Source organism: Arachis hypogaea, chromosome 16 (genome assembly GCF_003086295.3).
Source record: "Arachis hypogaea cultivar Tifrunner chromosome 16, arahy.Tifrunner.gnm2.J5K5, whole genome shotgun sequence".
NCBI lineage: Eukaryota > Viridiplantae > Streptophyta > Magnoliopsida > Fabales > Fabaceae > Arachis > Arachis hypogaea.
In genome coordinates, this window is record NC_092051.1 from 148,489,725 (window position 1) to 148,513,497 (window position 23,773).

General features: G+C 29.1%; 2 protein-coding genes and 2 long non-coding RNA genes across 4 annotated transcripts; all 4 read right to left on the reverse strand.

The window, feature by feature from the left end:
• Nucleotides 1–2,941: 2,941 nt before the first annotated feature.
• Nucleotides 2,942–5,788, reverse strand: LOC112697770 (uncharacterized). Its single transcript, XM_025751090.3, has 3 exons — nt 4,138–5,788; nt 3,634–4,030; nt 2,942–3,542 (listed from the first exon to the last, which is right to left on the reverse strand). Exons 1-3 carry the CDS (start codon nt 5,244–5,246, stop codon nt 3,150–3,152), a joined length of 1,899 nt encoding a protein of 632 aa, XP_025606875.1. The 5' UTR covers nt 5,247–5,788; the 3' UTR covers nt 2,942–3,149.
• Nucleotides 5,789–11,249: 5,461 nt separating this feature from the next.
• On the reverse strand, nt 11,250–14,541 carry LOC112697771 (uncharacterized). The gene is made up of 2 exons (XR_003151291.2): nt 13,394–14,541; nt 11,250–11,774 (listed from the first exon to the last, which is right to left on the reverse strand). It is a non-coding gene; the product is annotated as an uncharacterized lncRNA (long non-coding RNA).
• Nucleotides 14,542–14,582: 41 nt separating this feature from the next.
• On the reverse strand, nt 14,583–17,786 carry LOC140180418 (uncharacterized). Its single transcript, XR_011874671.1, has 2 exons — nt 17,286–17,786; nt 14,583–15,198 (listed from the first exon to the last, which is right to left on the reverse strand). It is a non-coding gene; the product is annotated as an uncharacterized lncRNA (long non-coding RNA).
• A 2,554-nt stretch (nt 17,787–20,340) lies between these two features.
• On the reverse strand, nt 20,341–21,866 carry LOC112805979 (cyclin-D5-1-like). Its single transcript, XM_072220793.1, has 4 exons — nt 21,672–21,866; nt 20,937–21,228; nt 20,713–20,846; nt 20,341–20,433 (listed from the first exon to the last, which is right to left on the reverse strand). Exons 1-4 carry the CDS (start codon nt 21,864–21,866, stop codon nt 20,341–20,343), a joined length of 714 nt encoding a protein of 237 aa, XP_072076894.1.
• Between the last annotated feature and the right edge of the window lie 1,907 nt (nt 21,867–23,773).

Here is a 23,773-nt window from a genome sequence, read left to right on the forward strand (position 1 = left end):
TTATTTTAATCTATGTAATTATCTTAAATCAAACAAAATAATAAAATATAATTTAATTTTATATACTTTACACAAAATATAATACAAAAATTTAAATCTCGATCACGGTCTTTCAATCCAAATTTAGCTCCCAAACACAACTTAATAGGTTTTGGTCAAATATGTATTTATGCAAAATTTGATGGGTATCTTTAGGGTTATCTATTATTGATTTCCATGATTAGCACCGTCTCCATAACTAGAAGTGTTTTAATTATAGGTTGGCAATTGGTCAAACTTAACTTTACACGTCGACTATCAAAAGTTATATGACATTATTAACCAATATGAGTTGTGAGCTGGTTATTAAACTAAATTAATTTTTGCAAGAAAATTATAAATTACTCGTAAAATGCTATTCTAAGTAAATTAAATTGTACACATATTTAGCAAGAGATATTAAAAAAACAATATCATATCACTTAAAATTCAGGTTGGATAGATTAATATTTCATCATGAAATCATTTATTTTAAAAATTTAAATTAATAAATAAAAATATATAAATGATTATAATAAAGTTTGCATGTCTCCTCATTTATTTTTTTTTTAATTTGTATAAATTGTGTATAGACATCCTTTTAAATTGTCTTATGTATTTTTTTTTGGCTTTTTGGACAACAATACATAGAATTCAATTTTTTTGTTATAAAAATTTTAACATCTTATCCTAAAATTACTTATTCTAAAAATTTAAATCAATAAAATAATTATATGTATCTATAATATTTATTCAACTCAAAAGATTAATTTTTGTTAAAGAAAGATGACTACTAAAAATTTGTTTAACGAATGTTAGACATAACATTCATGGACCTAATAATTTATAAATAAACTCGTTATTAAATCATAGATTATCAAAAGAAAATTACGAGGCTAGTGTTTTGTCACCAAGTCAAATTTTCCCTTTAAATATAAGATTTTAAATTAAAATGGGCATAATAACACTTCAACAAAGAGAGACTCTTCTAACATATTTGAAACATAGAAATTTAAGAGTAAAGTGTATATTTTCAGCCATGCTATGTGCGTAAAAATTTAGTTATTAAATTAATTATTTATATAAAATATATATTAAAATATAAAATATATATTATAAAAATAAATAATATATTTTTATATATGAATATATGATAACTAATTTTTTTATACATACTATTTTTAATATATTTTATAATTAGCAACAATGTAAAAAGAAAAAATAATTTAATTTTTATTAAAAAAAAAGAGAAAATGTAAAAAGACATATAACACTTTAATTTGACACATTAATCTTATGATTTGATGTTACTAAAAAACTGGAGAAATAAAAAAAAATTAAACACATGAAAAGACATGAGTGAGAATAAAAAATAAACAATTAAGTGTGATTTGATTTGATAATGCCTTTAACCACGCCTGCCTTAACAACTTAACATACTCTCACACTATACAATTACGTGCCCACAAAAAATACTATTTGTGCATTTCAGATTAATTAATGTCAATTTAAGAGCGGAAACAAATTAATGAAAATAAAATTACTATTAATTACTTTAATTTTTAGTATTCTGTGACATTTTTTTTTGGCAGTTAAACAGTAAAGATCGGAGAAGTCTAAGAACTTTTTCCCAGTGGCCTTTGCTTTTGGACATGGGTCTTTTCTCCAATGACCTCAATCTAGGGGTGTTTGTAGTACGGTTTGGTTCGATTTTTAAAGAAAAAGCTATCTAATCTGATCGTTTAATTAAACTGCAGTTTGGTTTGATTTGGTTTTTTTTATCAAAATCATCTGAACCAAACCAAACTAATTAATATCGGTTTGGTTTGGTTTGGTTTGTTCGGTTTTTCAATCAAATAAAAAAAATCTTACCATATTATTATGCAAAGTTATAACATTGAAATTGACAAACCGAAATATACAATAGCTAACAAAGTCTTGATCTAATGAAATTTAACGACAACAGAATTCAAATACGACAATTAAAGAAGTTTAATAGTTCAACGGTCAACACAACTGAAAATAAAAATTAATTGTCATTAGACTGATAACAAAGTTATGGTGTCTTCTCCAATAAAATAGCTAAACTTCTTAATACAAACCAACCTGAAATAAAAAAAAGTTACATAATAGCTAAACTTCTCAATATTTTCTACCAACTCTTATTTATAATTGTGTTTAATAGAAGTATCTTTGTGAATGTGTCTAATAAAAATGTCTTTTTTATGGCTGTGTTTAATAGAAGTATCTTTATAGATATATTTTTTAGATGTGTCTCTTTATATACGTATTTAAAATATAATAATTAATTATTGTTAGCAATAAGTTGACAGATAACATGTTGGTATTCTATACTTTTCCATTTCAAATTAATGTAATAATCTGATTATGCAACGAGTTTTATTTATTTCTACATAGCAAGTTTGTTTATGGTATGTGAATGGGGCAAGATAGTTTGGGTTAGTTCAAAAGATGTGAGACCGCAAATGAAGTTTGACACAAATGGCAGATTTGTTGATTCTATGTAGCTGCATTTGGGTTCGAAACATGGTACAAGAACCCATATAGTTGTGTTTGTATAGATGCGTATCTCAGTTTGTGATAGTGTCTAAAATTCTGAGACGTGGTTACAGTTTACAAAGAATTTAGATTTTTGTTGGACTTGGAATAATCTGAAAGCTGATGATATTATCCAAAATAAGTGATCTGCTTAGGTGTTTTATGATTTCACAAATGGTAACTAACTTATACACTGATAGGATCCTAATACTTTAATTTCCTCAAGGAATGAGAAGAAAACATTGATACTTTTCTTGTCAGGGTGGCAATTCTTAGAAATGTCTATATTGCAATTGGTTCTCAAACTAGTAATATAAAACAAACTAGCAATAACAACAAAAACTAAGGCTTGTCCACAAGAAAGTTAAAATCAAAACAAACATGTTAAATAAACTCTAATCCAAAAGACATCACAGGTTAAGATTTCTTACAAGAGACAAGTCACCACATTAAACACTTGGAACATGTCAACCAGAAAAGAAAACACTTGAAACATTAAAAACTGACATTGTTTTAACTATATATATAGGAGAACATAATACTTCATGCAGGACTTGAACAATGTGTTTGCATCAATCATCGTAATCATCATCTTCCATGTCATCTCCATCACTTTCCATGCCATCATCATCACCATAATCATCATTAGCAACATCATCATCATCATCATTAAAGTCAGAATCAATATCGGGAATTCTCAAGTCATCTATATAACCATATTGATCTTTTGGTGTATCATCTTCAGCTGGAATAATCAATTCTGCATCGTAAAGCTCTGGTTCTTCATTATTAGTTGAACTTTCAATGTTCTCTACATACCATTCATCATCAGAAGCAATGTCTTCCATGCTATACGCAAACGCTTTGCTTTTCTTCTTCTCATCGGTCACTTTTAAGTTGGACATCGCAAACAATACATCATTCCATGTCTTCTGCCTACGACGACTCCTTTTCTTTGAGTGAACCTAAACACATAAGAAAACAGAACTAAATACAAGTCCGAATTGTTAATTTTCAGAGTGAATACTAGTTGTGTTTCAAATATAGTACTTTTACCTTATCAAAAGTATCCCAATTAGTTGTACACCCATAAGCACTGCATGTCAAGGACAGTATCCGAATGGCGAAATTCTGAAGCTCGGGAAATTCAGATCCATAAGAGTCCCACCACTCTGCTGGCTTTTTGGTTTTAATAGCAGACTTGGCTAATTCACTTCCAAAGGCATTTCTTGCATTCTTGAACTCTTCAAGATGACGATCAACAGTGCATGCATCAGCTTTAATTGCTACCGTCCTACACAAAGAACTATATAGTCCATATTTAACATCAAAATCATCTTTGAAATCAGGGCTATAGTGAAATTGAGGGTTGAGGTAGTAAGCAGTAGCTTCCAAAGGCCTATGAACTTCTTTATCCCATTTTTCATCAATGATGTTCCACAAAGGCATGTATCTAAATAATGAAAAAAGATTAAAAGAATCAAAGTTAGTTCAACGACAAATAATAAATTCTACGAGAGCACAAATGAAATTAAAATTAAGAAAACATAGACAATGCACCTTTGCTTGACAGAATTGAAGGCACTTTGTATCTTTTCTTTTACTTGCATCATTTCCTTATAAACGAAACCCATGGCTGGTTTTTCGTCCGAATTCACCAATCGAAGCACTTTAATAAGAGGATTAGCACCTTTCAAACAAATCTCAATGTTCTTCCAAAACTTGCTATCCATAACTATATTCTCAACCTGTTTCCCACTTCTTGATCTTGAGAAAGCAATGGATTTCCATGATTTCGAAGTGAACATTTTCTCCAATGCATCCTTGTTGCGATTGAGACAATCTAAAGTCAGATAAGAAGTCGCACCACGAGTCGCAGCCGGCCTAATCAAATCCTTTCCCTTGGTAAAGTAATGCAACAGATCAATCACAGAAGCTCTGGAATATATATAAGTAGTAATCCTCCTACCATTGGCAATGGTCTCTCTATGAACCTTCACCCTCTTTTCAAATTCCTCAAACATCAATTCAATACAATGAACAGCACAAGGCATCCAAAAAATAGTACTTCTTTTCTCCATTAACAATTTTCCAGCAGCTTTAAAACTATCTTCATTTTTTGTCACAACTTGAACAACATTTTCAATACCAACCTCATTCACAACACCATCAATCATCTCAAAGATACCACCAACATTGTTGCAAACATTAGTAGCATTAACAGATTTCAGAAAAACCGTACCTTTAGGGCTGTTAACAAAGAAGTTGAATATGGTCATTCCATACCCGTTATTCCAGCTATCAATCAAAATGCTGCACCCTGTTCTCTTCCACTTGATCTTGTGATCCTCAATTGCTTCCTTGATTCTTTCCACTTGATACTTCAAAAGCTTCCCTCTGAGATCTTCAATAGAAGGTGCAATGTATCCAGGGCCACAACGTGCAACTGATTCCCACATCTTTTGAAACTCAACACTTTTCACAGCTTTCAAAGGAATGCCACTCATGACTAGAAAGGTAGCAACTTTCTGACATATTTCTTTTCTCAGAATCTCTTCACTATCACCCACGATAGAATGATCAACATCGTTCCCTCTTTTCTTCACAATGACCCCATTTTTCTCTTCCAAATCCTTCCCCTTCCTCTTCCCACAACCAACAAGAGCCATTTTTTCAAGTGAAAGCAAAAATACTCAACAGAACAAGACAAAAGGTTTGACCTTTTTGGTGTTTTCGAACTCAGAATAGCAGAAACAGAAACCCTAACACGATTTCGATGAAATGCGGTTAGGGCATTGCAGGGAGAACGCGGGAAAGCTAGAACATTTATATAAAGGTTGGAAATTTAGGGTTGAAGTTGAAGAGAGTGTTCTGTTCAGAGGAATTGGGCTCCAAAAATGGGCTTGCAGTGAAATCGATTTGTTTATGTTGAATCGTTTGAATCATTAGAATCGTGCGATTCTACGATTCTGCGCTGCCATGAAGTTACGATCCTACGTGCTTATGCTCCCAGAGAAGCTAAGCGTTAAAAGAAGAAGTTTTTGCATGGGAAGCTAAGCTGATTGGTTTGTTCAAAACCTATGTATGATGATTGAATTAGATGAATGTCATAATCTAATCTAACAGCTTACACTTTACACTGAAGAATTTTGTAGCAAGCAATGTAGTTGAAGTTGAAGAACTGAAAAGTTGCAGGTTTAGAACTTTAGATAAATAGATACTTTCTGCTAATTACTAATACTTTGTGTTAGCTCACGTGTCCGTTAGTATTAGCTCACGTGCGTGCATGCAAATTTATTTTTCATTTAGAACAAAGTATTATTTTGGTCCTAATCTTTGGGTTAAGTGTTAATTCAGTTCTTAACATTTTTAATGTTTTATTTTAATTCTAAAAAATTTTTAACATGTTATTTCAGTTCCAAATTTTCAAATAAGTTTAGTGTTAACCAATAATCACCGACAAAAAAGTTTTTTTTTTTTTATGATTGATTGATATGATTTAGAATTTTTTTTTATAAGAAAATTGAGAAGAAAAATTAGTACTAGATTTTAACTATATTTTTTTAATACAAGAAAAAATATATAACTTATAAATAGTGTTGTTGATGTTCACATCATTTTTTTCTTAACTATTCACATAAATTTAATAAGAAGATAATATTAAATCTATTTAAATATTTTGAGACAGAAATAATATGTTTAAAATTTTAAAAATAAAATTAAAATTTGATCAGTCACCAAAGAAAATTAAAATTTGATCAAATATTAAAAATTAAAATAATTTTTTTATTAAGAAAAATGCTAAATTTTTAGTTAACAATATTTAAAATTATAGACTAAAATTATATTATTAAATTATTAGATTAAAAAAATAGACTAAAATTACACTTACCTTTGAATTTTGTTCTTTTATTGAAAAGAGTTCTTTACTAAAGAAAGATACTTACATCCAATCAAGAAGATGAAATCCTCCATGATCGCTAATATGACTTATTTTAATTTAAAAATTATTTTAAAAGTCTTTTAGTTAAAAAATTAGTTTAGCTATAAGAACAACTAAAACAAGACTACAAGAACACGAATAAGATAGAGGTAGGGTGTACAAGGTTTGGTTCTGTCCGGGTTTGAGTAATTTGAGTGAGTTTTGATTTTTTAAGTGATTCGGTAAGATCTTTAAAAAAAAAATTAAATGATCTCTGACAATTATTTTAAAAGAGAACGAGATTTTTGATAAAAAAAAAATTAATTTGGTTTTTGAATTTTATTTTTATAAAACTGATTAATTCTTTTGTTAAAAAAAGTTAATATTATTTTTTTTTTGCACAAAAATTAATCAATTCCAAAAAAGATCATAAATTGAGTTGAATATTTTTTTTTCAAGAATTTTATAGTACTTTTAAAATAATTGTGATGGATATTCACTCAAAAGAAAAATCTAATCCGACAAGACAATTAAACCGAATCTAAGCTAAAGTTATTGTCTCCTCGTGTGGTTCGGTAAATGTTAGTAAAAGATTTTGTGTTATTAGTGATAATTGGTGATTTTTCTATAATTCTAAAATTTGATTTTATGTGAATTTATTTTTTGATTCTAAGTGAATTTTATAATATTATAAATAATTATTATTGGAGATTTAGATATTTTAAATGCTAGCATTCAATAACGTATGTCTTGTTTTAAAATTTTGTTTTATTTTTAACCAAAATTATATAATATTAAGTATAAATTGATTCATTTATTTTTAATGAAAATTATAAAATTAAAAAAAAATTCAAAATACACCGAATTAAAATTTATGGAGAGATTCAAATACCAATTTCTGGTAATAACTAACAAATAAAATTTTTATCTTTTTTATAAATTATAATTACTGTATTACACCTTTATTTTATCTGGTATGATTGCGATCTAAATATAATGAGATTTCGTCGAGTCTAAAATTGAAATTATACTTGAATTACAGATGTGATAAATATTTAGAGCCGGATTTAGGTAAGAATAAATCTGATTTTACCATGTCTATGTTCATTTTTGGATAGAAATAGTTAGGGAGAATGATAATAAATTGAAATAGGACAATGATAATGTAGCTATTTATAATTTTTATTTTTAAATTAATTTATATTCTTATATAACAAATATGTTAGGTGTATATTAAAATTAAATTTAAAATATAAAAAATATATTTAGAATGAGTTAAATAATATATATTAAAATGATATTTATTTTTCAAATATTAACATTACAATTAAAAATATTTAGCTCTTCTTACTAATTTTTCTTCAAAATAATTTTTTTACTTTTAATTTGTCCTTTGAAAAACTTAAAAATACAATTCACAACATTCTCATTCAAATCTTTTAAAATATTTGTTCGACATTTAATTTTCTAAAAATAAAAAATTCAAATGAAAAATATATGTCTAATAATATAATGACAAAGAAAGAATATTTATTTTTTTAGTGGTTTTACTGAGTCTAATCTATAGATTTTGAATTGATTTTAATTGATATATTTTTAATTTTTGTTTTTACAAAAAAAAAAAATTAGTTCGTAATATGAAGATTTAAATTTATTATCTAATAATATTAGATTTTTTTTATTCTTTGTCCTGTTTCCAAAAAATACATTAAACCATTTTAATATTAAAAAAGATTATAATTACCAAATTATGTAAATCAAAATTCATTATATATACGTTATCTTTTATAATTTATACATAGATAATAATAATATTATTATTCATAAATCTTGTTATTCTACCATAATTTATTAAAAATATTATACTATATTTTAATACATAAATTGTGATAGGATAATTATTTTACAAAAATACAAATCACTCAATATCTTATTACTGTTTACTTATAAATTTAATAGTATTTTTTAACACATACATAATGGCAGAATAGTAAATTTTTAAAATTGTACATAAAACTCACTAAACATAATTTGCTAACACAATTGTCGCTAAACATGATTCATATCCATCATGGATTTTAATAATTTTTCCACCATCACATGCTAATAAAATTTATTTTATTCCAATACATAATTAAATTTAAATTATTAAAAATGATATTTTTAAAATTTTTAATATTGTCGTTCTGTATACATACATTTAGTCATTTGTTCAAAATGGAATTGACTACTAGTTTAGTACTCATACAACTAAAGCTGTGTTCGTTTTCTTATGATTCATGTGCGACGCGAGTTCTGATTGTTTTGTTTAACTCTTTCTTTAAGGTTTCTAGTTAAATTTCTTTTTATATATACCTATGTATGTAATTTTATTTTTAGAGGTCGTAATACCTCACAATTTTCCATTTACAAATTTAAGCGTAAAGTTTTATGTGGTAGGGTGTTACACTTTTTATATCATATGATATTGTTTTAACTTTAAAATAATTTATTTTGGTGTAAATATAATATAACATTTATTAAATTTAATATTAAAAGTTAAATTTGTATTAATTTATTATATAAAATTTATAAATTTATACATTCTAATTTTATGTCTGGCCAATCCAATTTAATTTGATTTATTTTGGGTCAATTTAATGTCAGGTTAAAATAAATTCAGTGAGATATTAGAGATCCAAGTCTAAATTAAGGGTTCGAAACACAAGTAATATCTCGTTGAACTTGGTTAAAAAACAAAGTTTTACCAAAACTTACAATGTTTCTCTAGTTTTTCTAAACTTCAATTCAAACCAATTCAACTATACTCAAAATCGTCATCAAAACACTACTACACACTACAGTTTATTCCTGAAATACACTTCAAGCATTTTCACATCTATTTCACTCAATTTTCTATCTCTTCCACTCATAGTTCAACAAAACCAATAATTTCTAAATCAAGAATACAATCCCAATAAATTTTGCACAAATTCAACTCATCATAAGTATCATTCATCATATATCATCACCAATCTTCATCGACATCTATTTTCATCAATATTCATCATCAATATTACTATCAATATTCATTATCAATTCAATAGTTATCAACAATCAACATCAATTCAATCCTATCCCGTCCTACACTAGCCTAAGTTTCATGAAACATTACATATTAACTAAAGGAAACCAAAATCATACATTGACCGATTTTTAACACGTACAAAATATAAAAAATAATTCCAAACAAGCTTCCACAAAGCTTCAGCCACCAAAGTCAATCCAATTGCCAAAACTAACTCTAATAATCACCAAATTCAAGCTATAAACATTTAATTTATCATAAATTAATCCTAGGGTTCCTAAAATCACTAATCCACAAGGGTTTCGCAGTGACTTACCTTATCCGACAGTATTAGGAGCAAAATTCAATAATAACCTAATGTTAGATTACCCATAAACAACCAAATCAAAGAATTTACTCAATAACTAAACCCAAAATCACAAAATTGTTAGTGTAGAGAATTGGGTAAGAAAGTGTGATTTTCTTACCACATTGTTTGGCTAGAAATGGCGAGTTCGGCGAGAGCTACATGCCACAAACGGCACGCAAATTGAAGTACCGTAACTCAAGTTATGAACAAATGAAAAAGATGGTGAATAGTAACCCTCTTCTATTCTCTTTGATTTCACAACTGTTTTATTTGTGTTTTAGGTGGTGAATGAACCGAATGGCTCATGAATAAGGCTATATATATATGGTGTCTTTGGACCCAACTTGAACCCAGTCCAACTGTTTAGCATTTTTTGTTTGTTTGACCCAATTAGAATTAGCGTCCAATTTTCAATTCTAAATATTTTTTAAGAATTTTTAGTTTTATTTTTTCATTCGCAATACCGAATAGACTTAAACCGGCAGTGCCGGCTATTTTTACTGGTTATGTGTTTTTACACAATTTTCTACAGAAAATTACATTTTCCTATTTGAAAAAATTCAATAAATTCAAATCTCACCTTTAAATTTTTAAATTAAGATGTCTAAATTTTCAAACCTATTTCAAAAATTAATTTATTATTTTATTTTGATTATACGGTTAATAACTTTCGGTTTTTACAAACATCATATACATATATATATGAGAAATGATAATACCACTCTCAAAATTAATAGATAATAATACCACTTTCTTTTAACTATATTTTTTTATTTTATCTTCTTTCAAATTTATCTCTAATAATTATTCAAAAATATTTTTATAATAAAATAAAATCAATACAAATTAAATAAATTAATAAATAATAAAATTAAAAAGATTTAAAAATATGAATTGAATAATTTTTTTTTGTACATAGCATGAATATCTACCCTAATTATACTTAATTTTGTCTTTATGAAAAATTTATTTAACTTTATCATATTAATTTTTTAATATATTTAATTATTTCCCTGTAATAATATTAAGATGTAAAATAATTGTTTTCAAATTTACATTATGAAAATTAAAATATTGAACTGTTGCATCACTTATCTGTGTAGCTAATATTTTTCCATCAAAATTTTTTATTTCATGGCATCACACAGTTTGGAGTCAATTTCCAATTAAAGCAACAAAAATATAACTAAAGGCCCAACACTATATCAGCTAGGCTTACATACAAGCCAGGAAAACACCTTTAGTACACAAAACAGAGCTCGTTCCCCAACTCACTTGGGCAAGCAACGGAATTTTGAACCATTATAAACTGACTAAAGTATGAACCAGTTGCATGCTCAGCGTGAATTCTTGCAGGTGCTGTCCATATCAAGAATTTTCAATCAATCTAAGCCATTTACATTTTTCAAAGTATATCTGAAAGGCTTAAAATAGTGGAATCAAATGTTCCAATCAAGTACAACGGAACACCTGAACATCTTCCTAAAATAATAACAAAAAAAAAAACATAGTAGTACTTGTAAGTAGTAACATGCTCAACCGACATCAAAGTACTATTCAATTCGAATCGAATATCGCATTATCGACCCTTGACAGTTGTAGAATGCCTAAACAGCAACGGCCAAAAGAGGGTGCAAGTAATAACAACCATATGATATAGGAAGTTATATTTTCCAAACACACCAGGTCACCAAGTGTATGATCTCGTATTTGAGTGACAGAGTGCTTTTTTGTAGGTTTCTGGCCCGAGGTCATGAGCAAAGTGGTGATAGCTGAACATAAAAAAAGAATAAGGGAAAAAAAACTAACCTTTTTAAATTTGTATTCCTTCCATAAAGTATTTGGTTAAGTGATGATAGCTGAACATAAAAAAAAAGAAGAATAAAATAAGACTAAAAATATAAGGGAAAAATTATAAATTAATAGCAGAACTAGAAGACTACTAGTTAAACTCATCTAGCATGTTCAAGTCCCTACTCCTTTACAAACTGCTAAACATACTTCTCTTAACACTCACTCAATGATTACTAGAGATAAAGCTGGGATTTCAAAACAAAAAATATGCAATTCTGCTTACCTTGATATTGACTTAACACAAGAAATTCCTAAAACCGTCAAACAGGCTGTTAATTGCCCACACTGGTTCAAGGCAATGCAGGAGGAGTATGATGTTTTGATTAAAAATAACACATGGACTCTTGTTGATCCTCCATCCAATGTACCATCATTGGTTGCAAATGGGTGTTTGTAATCAAAAGAGCTCCTGATAATTCTATAATTAGATACTAAGCAAGGCCTGTAGGAAAGGGCTTTCATCAATTGGAAGGGATTGACTATAATCAGATTTTTAGCCCTGTGATTAGGCCCTCTACTATAGATTAGTTTTGACCAAGGTTCTGAGAACCAGACCGATCATCGAGCCGCTCTAGTCACTGGTTCACTGGTTTACTGATCCAACCGGTGGTTCAACCGAAAAAACCGTTTTAGAATAAAATAATAAATAAATTATAATTAAACACCCTAAAATATAATTATAGTCTAATATAAATCTTAAAATATCAAAAGTACATCAGCAACCCTAAAACAGCAACACCAGTATATTATCGAACAGCAACACATTATAAAACACTAAAACAGCAATACCAGTACATTAGCAACACCATTCAGCAAAGTAGTGATGACACTAAACTAAACACTAAAAACAGCAAAATAAGTACATTATACAACATATCAAAAGTTCAAAACAGAGTATTCAGTAACCAAGCATTAGCATTAGCAAGAAGTGATGACACTAAATTAAACACTAAAAACAGCAAAATCAGTACATTATACAACATATCAAAAGTTCAAAACAGAGCATTCAATAACCAAGCATTAGCATTAGCAAGGCAGTGATGACACTAAATTAAACAGAGCATTAGCAAGGAAGTGATGACACTAAATTAAACACTAAAAACAACAAAATCAGTACATTATACAACATATCAAAAGTTCAAAACAGAGCATTCAGTAACCAAGCATTAGCATTAGCATTAACAAGGCAGTGATGACACTAAATTAAATAGGCAAATTATTTTTTCAATGAATAAAAAGAGCAACTAATTTTGGAAGAAAAAAAGAACATGAATATATGATTACATGAAATGAAATGAGGAAACAATTGAACTGATAAGAAGAAATTGTGATAGATGAGTGATTGTTGAAAGAGAAAAGAGAGTGAATAGCAGCAGAAGTAGCATTATAATTGAGCCTTGGGTTAAGCAAACCCATGATGCTGTTTCCAGAATTCAAGAGAAAGAGGAGATTTCATTAAGATTACACAACAACTCAGCAACACATCACTAATCAATAATCATAATACATTCAAAATTAATAATCAGTAAATTAAAATCACAAGTTCAAAGATAGTCTTAATTCTTGATCTAATTTTAATCATTTATTTTAATCTGAAAATGCTATTGTGGGGCAAAATCCATACCTATGTAATTCTGTATCATCATGCAACCAACACATCAAAACAATTGAGAAGAAGAAAAACAATGTAGCTATTCCTGTAGTAGCAATGTAGCATTAGTTGTTGGGGTTTTGGTGCTTCTAATAATTTCTGCAGCAGCTATAATCTTCTTAGTTACCACAGTCCACGGAGCCACTGACAGCAGGACGACGAAGACACGATGGCGCAGCAGCCGGAAGCCTCGAACACGAACAGCGAAGTCACCAGGGGAATGGACGACGTGCCGAGCACGAGCTAGAAGAGAAGGTCTGGCCGTATGGATTTGGGACAAGGGAAGGACGAGGCCGTGGAGACGCCGACAACCACGGATGGCGGCGGCGGTTCCGTTGACGAGGCTGGGTTTTTGGTTTGAGACCCTTAGGGCATGCTGGTGAGTGTGTTTGTCAAAGGAGGGGTGTTTGGTGTGTGTATTGGGGTGGGGGGGTAACCGGGTGAGGACTCGCATGGGTTGGGGGGATTTGGGTTTTTTTTAACAGCAACAAAAACGACGCCGTTTCAGATGAACCGGTCGGTTCCCGGTCCGGTCCAACCGGCCGATTCCCAATCGATTCACCGATTTGAGAATCAGCGGTTTTAAGAAGAGGATCGGACCGTTTTCTACGCCGGTTCTCGATTGAACCAGCCAGTCCGGTTCGGTTTTCAGAACATTGCATACCAGTGGTGGTCATTCATCAAGGATGAATTTATCATGATATTTAGATGCATTTTTGAAGAGTTGAAAAAGGTAAATGTAATAGATGGTTTTCATGGAAGGTTAACCAATTTATGCATCAAAGTTCAAAGAGTCGGCCATGGACAATTTCGTAGTCTGCTGACTAATTTTCAAGGCCATAAAAAGTCAATTCAACAAATGCAACTAGAAAATATCAGAGCGCTGGAGAACATCATGTTGGAGGTGATAATCCGTCCTTTTGGACAGGGTAATCCGGCTATGAATCGTGAGGTTAAAAACCAATGTATCTCTCAGCTTAACTTCTCCTTACAAAAAGTATAATTTTTTTCCGATAATGAGAAGATGGGCACTAGATCCTGTATTTTTCTTGAGTACCGCCATAAAAATTCAGTTTCTACAGAGCATTGGCTGTTCTTCCGAAATAGGAGTGTCCCTTTCCGAAATAGTAATATGAAAAGGGACACTCCTATTTCGGAAGAACAGCCAAACTGAATTTTTCTGGCGGTACTCGAGAAAAAGACAGGATCTGGTGCCCATCTTCTCATTATCTTGATGAGACAACTGAATGAAAATAATCATCTTTAAAAGAAGAAAAAAAAACACAATGATAAAAGGAAAAAAAAAATTATACTATTTTTGTTAGGGAAAGTCAAGCTGAGAAATACATTGGTCTTCAACGTCACGATTCATTGCCGGATTACCCCGTCTAAAAAGACGGTTTATCACCCCGAAGATGATGTTCTTCAATGCTCTGATATCCTCTAGTTGCATTTGTTGAATTAACTCTTTACGGTAGCTTTGAAAATTAGTCAGCAGATCAGGAAATTATACATGGCGACTCTTTGAATTTTGATGCATAAATTGGTTAGCCTTCCATGAAAACCATCCATTACATGTACTTTTTTCTACTCTTCAAAATTGCATCTCATGATAAATTCATCCTTGATGAATGACCACAACTGGTATGAATGTCCTTTCGAGTTATAGCTAGCTTCCATCCAACCCCTTAAAGTATCTGTGTCTCCCATCCAACCCCTTAGAGTATCTGTGTCTCCCATCCAACCCCTTAGAGTATCTGTCTCTCATGATGCCTTTTCTGCACAAGTTAGAGAAAATAATTTATTAATGACAGCAACAATCAAGTTTTAGCCTTGACACTTTAATGCTCCTTCATCGTGTTACTCAATAAATCACCAAAAACAGTCACAATCCAAGCACATGTAAATCACAAAAGAGTCAAACAAGCACAACAAGTCAGCAACACAGCACCAATCAACAATCACAAGACATTCAAAATCAACAATCACAAGACATTCAAAATCAACAATCAGTAAATTAAAATCACAACACAAAAACAGCAGCACAGACCTTCAAAATAATCAATAATCAACAATCAATAAACAGCAGCAGACCAGAGCAAACCAACAATCAAATAATCGTTCAACAAAAATTAACAAACCTTGAAAAGACAGGAACAGAGCATAAAAAAATACCTCAATTAACTAATTATCCAGCAGAATCAACAATACCTCAATTGTAATTTCGGTATCAATCCTGGGGATAGACAGAAATGTAGGTACAATCTAAGTACAATTAAATCACAAATCAAAACAGTAAAACACAACACACAAAATCAATAAAGAACCAGAGCTAATCACAAAGAAATTAAAGAAGAAAGCTACAAAAGTACAAACAATCAATTGCTTTTTCAGATTTCAACAAATTCAAATTATCTACTTTCTAGTACTTTCTTTAGTTACTATTATTTAATAACATTTAAAATATTATAACATTACTCTAATGCAAGATTAGATTAGAGTGTACTCATTCTATCTAGAACACCATTCCATCCTAATACTTTAACAATGTATGTTATTGTTACTAATGCACCTCTAATTATAGAATTAGATACATCAGCCATTACAATAATTACAGCAAAATTCAGAATTATAGCAATTTAGAATCTAAAATTATATTAATTCTGTCCAAAATTTAAAATTATATCAAAATTCTATATAGCATTCAAAATCCAGAATCCAAAACTGAACTCATATCAAAATTATATTCAGCAAAATTCAGAATTACAGGACTCTATTTCTTTATGCAAAATTCAATCAAATACAGTCAGCTTCCTATTATTTCTTTAAGCTCATCTTTTGGTTTCAATCAAGGTTCTGAAAACCGGACTGGTTGTCGAACCGTTCTAATCACTGGTTTACTGATTTATTGGTCCAACCATAATTTAACCGGAAAAACCATTTTATAATAAAATAGTAAATAAATTATAAATAAACACCCAAAAAAATACAAACATCAAAATATTATTCAAACTTTAATGTCTAGCATTTTGCCAAAACTCATATAAATAAAACTTTTTCACCATATCACCATATTTAAAAATTCATATATCCTACCTTAAGCTAAGACAAATGAATTAGAGGCAATAAAATGAATTAGAGTTCAATTAATCATTGATGAATGACAATAAAATGAAACTAGAGGCATAATATCTAATAGAAAAATTGAATGACTTAGAATTAAAACAACACCAATTAAAATTTAAAATAAAGCAACAACACCAGCAGGAACAATTGAAGGTAAAAGAGCCACAACACAAACAATTAAAACACAATAACACAATAAAAAATTATGCAGTAGCAACAAAATTTTCCAAAGATTAAGAAGGATTATCAAAATTTCAGACTTTTAAGGACAATTTCAGCACACTTTTTTTCAGCACAGCACAGTATAACCGCAGTGAGCAGAGCTAATCATTCAAAGCAAGAACACAGAACAACACAAAGAACAAAAACAGGACTAATATGAATCAACTAATCAGCAATCATTCAATCCAATTATCCAAAACAGTGCTAATCATTCCATGATTCAAATTTCAATTAGTATCACTTACAGAATCCCCCAAAAAAATCAATGTTCTGATCAGAACTAAGAACGGAGAAGGAATATTCATTAAGGTGTCCAAATCCTCATATCAAGTCTTCGACCACTAGCAAACCCAGAACACAAACACAATAAACAAAACTTTTGATTCTAAAACTAATAAATCTCCAAAAAAATCTAGACCGATTTAAATACTCACTATTTTCAACAAAAACTAAGACATATCAACCCTCAAATTCACATGAAGTTCACCATTTTAGAAACAAGTTCACAATTTGGTACCTATTGGAAGAGGTGACAGCAAACTAAGTCCAACCAAACTAAGACGTTGGTATATGGCCCTCCGCCGTGACAATCGAACACGAGACTCTCAGGACCAAGGGCTCCAGTGACGTGGAGGAGGCGCGCGGCGTGGAGGAGTGAGCAGAGAAGCCATTACCTTCGATCTGAGCAGTTTGGGCAGAGTGTGAGGAAGATCTGTTGAGTGCGACGGACAACGGCGATCAGGCGACGGACACGACGACTGACGACGGCAGAAGACGCGAATGTCGATCTCAACGAAGAAGCTGCAATTGGTGAGACTGTGAGAATGAACAGGGGTTGGAGACCTGGAGCACGACGACAGCGCGACGGACGGCGGTAGTGCCTCACTCCCTTCGCCGGTGGTGGAGGTTAGATGGCTAGGGTTTGTTTTAGGGCAAAACCAAGAAGCTCTGAAGAGAAAACGTGTGAGGAGGGTGTGTTGGACTGTTGGGGGAAGGGGAGTGAGTGAGTGAAGGGCATGGTAATTGTTTGTGTATTCTTGTGTATTTATATATTTATTTTAGAGATAACGATATAAATTAAAAACGTGTATTTTAAAAATTTTAAATAGGGTTTGGGAGAGGTACGGCAAATTCTATAAATTTTATAAAATTTGTCGCAGGTGTGATAAATTTGTTAATTTTTATAGAGTTCGGTGTAAAATACGATAAATTTGTCTAAATACCAAAAGAAAAAACGTGCATAAATAAAACTCAAAAATAAGTTTTAAAAAAATAAATATTTTTTATAATTTATATTAAAAAAATCCGATTATTAGACTATGTTATAGTATTTTGTGATATTAGTAGTAATTGGTAATTTTTCTGTAATTCTAAAATTAATACCGTGTGAATTTATGTTTCAAATTCTAAGTGAATTTTACAACATTATAAATAACTATTATTGAAGATTTAGAGATTTTTAAATACTAGCCTTCAAGAGGGTATGTCTTATTTTAAAATTGTGTTTTATTTTTTAATAAAAATTGTAAAATTAAAAAAATTAAAATATATTAAATTAGAATTTATGAAAAAATTTAAACACCAATTTTTTGATAATAACTAACAAATAAATTTTTTTAATCTATTTTATAAATTATAATTACTATATTACACTTTTATTTTATTTGGTATGTTGTGATCCAAATATAATGAAATTTCATCAAGTCTAAGATTGGAATTATATCTAAATTATAGATGTGATAAATATTTAGAGTGGGATTTAAATTAAAACAAATCTGATTTTATTATATTCATGTTCACTTTTAGATAAAAATAACTAAGGATGATGATAATAAATTAGATGAGGACAATATATAACAAATATGTTAGATATATATTAAAATCAGATTTAGAATATAAAATACATATTGAAAATGAATTATATAATACATGTATTTATATACAAATATATGATAACTAATTTTAGTAACTAATTTTTATATACAAATAATATTTTTACTTATATAAATAGCAAAAAATATTTGAAAAATAATAAAAAATTAGTCAAAATAGTCTAAATTTATTTTATTTAACATTCATTAATTATTACTAGAATTAATAAATAATAAATAAGACTAGTTTAAACTAATTTTTTATTGTCTCTCTAACATTATCGCGATGTTGTAGCTCAATTAATGATTGGTTAGATTTGTTGAACGAAAATAAAGAAAATTTTAGGGGGCAGCAGTTTTATTGAAATCTGGCCAGCACTTAACCAGCAAAAATAAAGTGAGTAATCTCATACCCTTAGATGAAATCTCACACTATTAAAATCACCAATGATAACTAATTGATGGCTACAAATTATAAAACTTTGTGGCCCTAACAGGCTAACACTCCTCCGAAAATAATATTTCATTGCTACAGCTCACTTTTAAATCTTTCATAATTAGTTTGGTCAATTTTTGCACTTTGGTCTTTGTTTATTTCAACCAATTCCTGCTCTTTCTATGTACCTAAACAAACAATAAAATACATGTCCATTCAGTATTAGTTTTTACGGTAAAATCACCATTTAAGGTATATTTAATATTTATGCTCATTTCTTGTTAGTTTATAATCAGTTAAGAAGTGGTTATTGGCATGATTAGTTACATAAATGTTTACTTTTTTTTCATTCTCTATGCAATCTATTGATACATATATTTCAGTTGAAACTTAATAATGATAAAGTAAGGTATGCTAATCAAATTCTAATCTTCAATGGGCCTTAAAGAAAAGGGCAAAATAACAAGAACACTCACCAGCTTCTGTGATGTTAACAGTTATGTTTGTCTTCTAGCCTTAAGAACAGTGATATTGTTGATGCTGTGCTTTGTTGTATGTATGGTTCAATTCCTTTCTTTCTATACAACAAATGTGTCAATTTCAACAAGCCAAACCTTGTTCTTTTGACAAGGTACAAAAGTACTTCATTTTCCTATTTTAGTATGTTCTTGTTTTGTCGGTGGAGTTCATTTGACCAAACCACATTCACTTAAATAAAACTGTTGACAATCCCTCCCTCCTATTTTGTCTGTTATCAAATGCTAATCCAAACACACATGCATTGAACCATTCTATGCTGAACTTGACTATTGATATAGATACCAAAACTCTTATGGATCAAAGAATAATAATTAAAATGGAAACCTTTTTTTATTTCACAATTTTCAAAGCCAAGCATGTAAAATTTGTAGGCAAAAGAAGAGGTCCCAACTAAAAAGGGAAAATCCAAAGCATTCAGACAAAGATCTGATGTAATCACATTGGTCTTTACATGACTTTTGTGAACCAACAACTTACACAAACACTATAGCATCCCAACCATCTCATCACAAAGTAGGGTCCCAATACAATAAACATGACAAAATAAGAATGGTGAAAAAATGGAGAAAAACACAAGCCTTTTTTCTTTTCATTATAACAATCACTAGTTCAATACCACCTCTTCTTTTGAATCCCACTATCCAAGTGAGATTATAATAAAAGGTAACAAAATTCATCAAACTTCAGAACACATACTTTTTCCTTCTTCAAAACTTTCTTTGTGGTTATTGAGTGTAACTCTCCTTCTCTTGTGTCTTATAGTTTTCTTTCTCAATGTAGAAACTTTGAATTTGATCATAGTATGCAAATATATCTTCCTGAAAAACAAAGAAAAGGGTTACATTCAATGTGATATTACCTAATATATATTTTTGTAAAGAGCAATGCTGAATAATATGAACTACTTTTCATAAAAGCTGCATGGATAGATAGAAATCAAAGCTACTTACTCTTTATATTTTTTTTACCAAAGTTAAAAGATAAAAAGTAAAATTCAAAGGATAAAAGGAAATAAACTTTTAGCCATAAAGCATTTTCCTTTTGTAAATTAAGCACGTTGCTGCAATTTTTAGAAGAAAATCCTTTTTACTACTCACAGCTACAAGAAATCTGAATTCATGAATTGAACTCATCTTCAATTTTACTGATTCTACTGTCAAGTGCTGATCCATTGCCACCAAAGTCGCCGCAGCCGCAATAACAGATGGTCTATGATCCATTAAATTGACCTCTAGAAACAAGAACAAAATACATCTTCTTTGCATCAATCAATTTTCCAGATTCTGATAAATAAGTACTCATTCCAATGCTAAAAATGAACCTTGTATTAGTGTGAAGATGATTTGAATAGTCTTGGACAAAACATGGCATGTTTGGGATTCATTGCAGAGCTTTGTGATGAAATAAGGAAGGAAAACTAATGGGGTGATCATAACCATGTTCCATTCCAATGTGCTAAGCACCAAGAGCTCCATTCTCTGAATCACTTTGTTTTCGAAGCAATAATCTTCCGATTGAAACTCGGTTAGCACCGGCACTTCACTCTCCTCCATTTTTGCAGCTAGAGTAAGACATGCAATTGATAGCAACCTCATTTTCCAACACTTACCACTCTGCATAAAAATGGAAAGATTTTAAACTAATTACACTAACTTCCTCTGAGATTTGGTGAAATTAAACATGACCCTTCTTTGTTTCTAAAGTTATACATTGATCCACCTAAGATTTATATAATAATACACTTAGACTAATAATCAAGAGTGATAATAATCATGATAAATTTCACAAAATCTTAGAAGAGTTTGTGGTAGTTGCCCTTATAATAATCAAGATTCAAGAGTGATAAATGTTGCAATTGAAAGAGTAGTTGAGAGCTTACATCAATGGAACATTTGGAAAGGAATCTGTCAAAGTATGCCATGGACAAATAAGCTGTTTGAAAGCTAAAACCAAGTGTTGCTCTTGTCTTTGTTCATGCAAAACCAAAATATTATTAATAAAAAAAGATCAGATTATTATTATTATAAGGAAATAAATGGGTTGTAGTTGGACAAACCTGAAGAATCCAATTAAGAGCATTCATGCGTGAATGACTGAAGCAATTCACAAATATGAAAGACTCAATATTTTTGAAAGCAAGAGTACCCTTTTCCCTCTCAATCAAAATGCTCACATATTCATCCTCAGAAGCACTATCATAGTGTTGTAATGGAGCCAATGAATGCTCTTCTATTCTAATCTTTCCTTCCATGCATGCATCCACTATCTCTTCTTCTTCCTCTCCTTCTTGTTCCTAGTAAAAGCTAAGCTTTATTTGACTTTTACAAGCTAGAGCAATAACAGTGATATATATATATATATATATATATATATATATATATATATATATATATATATATATATATATATATATATGTGTGTGTGTGTGTGTGTGTTTGTATATAGCTAATTTTAGCTATGCATGTTTTAAAATGGAAAATATTAACTTGAATATTGTTATATAAAGATGCGTTTAGAATGAAGACCGAAAAGAAGATATAGAGACTAAGAGATAGAGATTAAATTAAGTTATATAATGTGTTTGATATAAAATATAGAGAATTAAATTATATCTCAGTATTATATTTGATTTAAGATAAATATAAAAATTGAATGATAAATTTAGAATTTAAAGAGATAAATAACAATATTTTTATAAAGAGATATTATAAAAATTTTGGTCTCTGTCATTATAACTTGTGTTCTCATTTTCTAATGGTATTAAAATGAGTATAATTTTGTGTTTTAAAATTAAAATTTTAATTCCAATATTACTAAACACAATACTTAATCTCAATCTCTTAATCTTAATTACAGTTCCAAAAGACAAATACAGTCTAAATATTAAGTGGCTTTCAAGATACTGATTATATTTATCCAAACCTGTTACTTTTCTAACAATAGTGTGTGAATAAAAATATACTAAAATATATCAAAACTAATTTATAATGTAATCAATCTATGTGTCCAAATAACTATATATTTTATAATTAATAACATTAATTCAATAATAGATTTAGTCAAAATATTGAGTCATTTAAGTACAAAATAAGAGTTTATTTTATTGTGTTATGTATTATTACCAAATACAATACGTATACATTAATTTTAGTGTGTTGGTCATTGTTATCTCTATCTTAATGCTCTGTTCAATTTGTTTACAAACCAAATGTGGCCTATTGCCAATTGCCTCAACATAGCTCACTTTAGACAATTTTAGTGAGGTTGCCACTATTGATGTCATAAATATAATTGTCTATTTGTCTTAATAAATTGCGGTAATCACAAGTCTCTAAGTAGAAATCTTTTGTTCAGACATCTTAGAACAACTCCAACGCTAGGAAATGCAGTTCATATAAGGACTTAATTACTATTGGAGGAAAGAGGGAAGAGAGGTTAGGATAAAGACTAAGAGTCGCTAGAGACTTGGAGGAGTCAATAAAATCATGCCATAGTAAATTAGTAAAAAAAATTTAAAAACATATTAGATATATATATTAAATAATTAAATTATAATTAATTTATTATATTAAATAATTATATATTTATTTAATTAATTATTTAATAATTAGTTATATCAAATTATAATTAATATAAATAATTATATTAAATCAATAACAAATATTATTTATATTGTTATATTGAATCATAATTAATTAAATTTATTTACATAAAAAATAAATTAATTTTTATATATTACAAAATATTTTTTTGTTAGATTATTTATTTTTATTTGTAAAATTTAAAAATACTAACCAAATTTAAATTATTTATTTTAATATTTTATAATACTGAATTATATTGAATTTCTAAATTTAAATAATATTACTATAAAAAAATAAAAAATATATTAATTTTAATTATTTTATTTAATTAATTAAGTGAGACTATAATAGACACTAAAGTTAATTCCTCCTAATAAAAAAGAGAGAGATGTTTTGAATTTTTATTTACTGTTTATGGCGAAAAATTGATGTGAAGTTACTTTTTATGATAAGTAGACTATAAATAAAAATTGAAATGAATTTCCTAGTAGAAATAGTCTTAGAATCAAAACACACACTGGACACATTGTTCAGAGTTCAGGCCATTGCTGCTAGATACAGGTTGGGGAAAAGG